At 61.5% G+C, this 1189-nt stretch overlaps 1 protein-coding gene across 1 annotated transcript; it reads right to left on the reverse strand.

Moving 5' to 3' along the window:
• Positions 1 to 208: 208 nt before the first annotated feature.
• On the reverse strand, positions 209 to 688 carry EMH_0044030 (uncharacterized protein; the record flags this gene model as incomplete). Its single annotated transcript, XM_013495912.1, has 1 exon — positions 209 to 688. The coding sequence occupies one exon, from the start codon at positions 686 to 688 to the stop codon at positions 209 to 211; it is 480 nt and encodes a 159-aa protein (XP_013351366.1).
• Positions 689 to 1189: the final 501 nt, after the last annotated feature.

A 1189-nucleotide genomic window follows, 5' to 3' on the forward strand; every position in this document is an offset into this window, starting at 1 on the left:
GCCAGCTAGCCAATTGGCTAGCTCGCTAGCGCATCTGACCGACAGTCAGCTGAGCAGCTAGCCAGCTAGCACCAGCTAGGCTAGCTAGCTAGCTAGCTAGCTAGCTAGCCAGCTAGCTAGCTAGCTAGCTAGCTAGCCCCTCGACTAGAAAGGGCCCCGTTTTGTGGGTTTTTAAGTGTCTGTGTATTTGCTGCTACGCATCCTAGCTTTAGAGCTGCCTATACACCCCAAGCCACGTAGTAGCTACAGCTAGAACCAGCACAGCAGCAGCAGCAGCAGCAGCAGCAGCAGCAGCTAGAGCAGCAACAGCAGCAGCAGGACTGTCAGCAACAAGAGCAGTATCACCAACTGGAGCAGCAGTAACTGTAGCAGCAGCAGCAGCAACAGCAGCAGCAGCAGCAGCAGCAGCAGCAGCAGCAGCAGCAGCCGAACAGTATTCCTGCAGGAGACACAGCAGACTCCATCCGCTTAATTTCAAGTTGTTCATTGGATCAACAAGCTGCTGCAGCAGCAGCAGCAGCTGTTGCTGCTGCTGCTGTTGCTGCTGTTGCTGCTGCTGCAGCAGCAACAGCTGTTGCTGCTGCTGCTGTTGCTGCTGTTGCTGCTGCTGCTGTTGCTGCTGTTGCTGCTGCTGCAGCAGCAACAGCAATTCTTCTTCTTCTCTTATATACAGCCACACCATCATCATAACAACCAAACACAAAACAAAACAACCCACAAACAAACACAAATACAACACAACCTAACACGCTCCCCCCAGCCTGGGGCCCCCAGTAGGGGGGCCCCCAGTAGGGGGGCCCCCCCACACCCCGGGGCCCCCCAACAGGGGGCCCCTCAAAAGGGGGCCCCCCAACAGGGGGCCCCCCAACAGGGCCCCCACCCCACACCCGGGGGCCCCCCAACAGGGGGCCCCCCCATACTCTGCAGCCCCCCACGGCCCGGGGGCCCCCCAACGGGCGGCCCCCAAACAGAGGCTTCGCCCAGGGCCCCTCCCCGGGCCACCCAAGGGGCCCCCGTGAGGGCCCCCCCCCATCATAGGGGGGCCCCCTTGGGGGCCCCCCTTGGGGGCCCCCCTATAAGGGTATTAAGAAGGTATACAGAGGGGCCCGGCCCCCATGGGGCCCCAGGATTTTATTGTGGGGTTGGTGAGGTGAAGGGGCCCCCTGGGGGTACGGGGGCCCCCGGGGGG

The sequence above is a fragment of the Eimeria mitis genome, genomic scaffold (genome assembly GCF_000499745.2).
Source record: "Eimeria mitis Houghton genomic scaffold, Emh_scaff1817, whole genome shotgun sequence".
Taxonomy (NCBI): Eukaryota; Apicomplexa; class Conoidasida; order Eucoccidiorida; family Eimeriidae; genus Eimeria; species Eimeria mitis.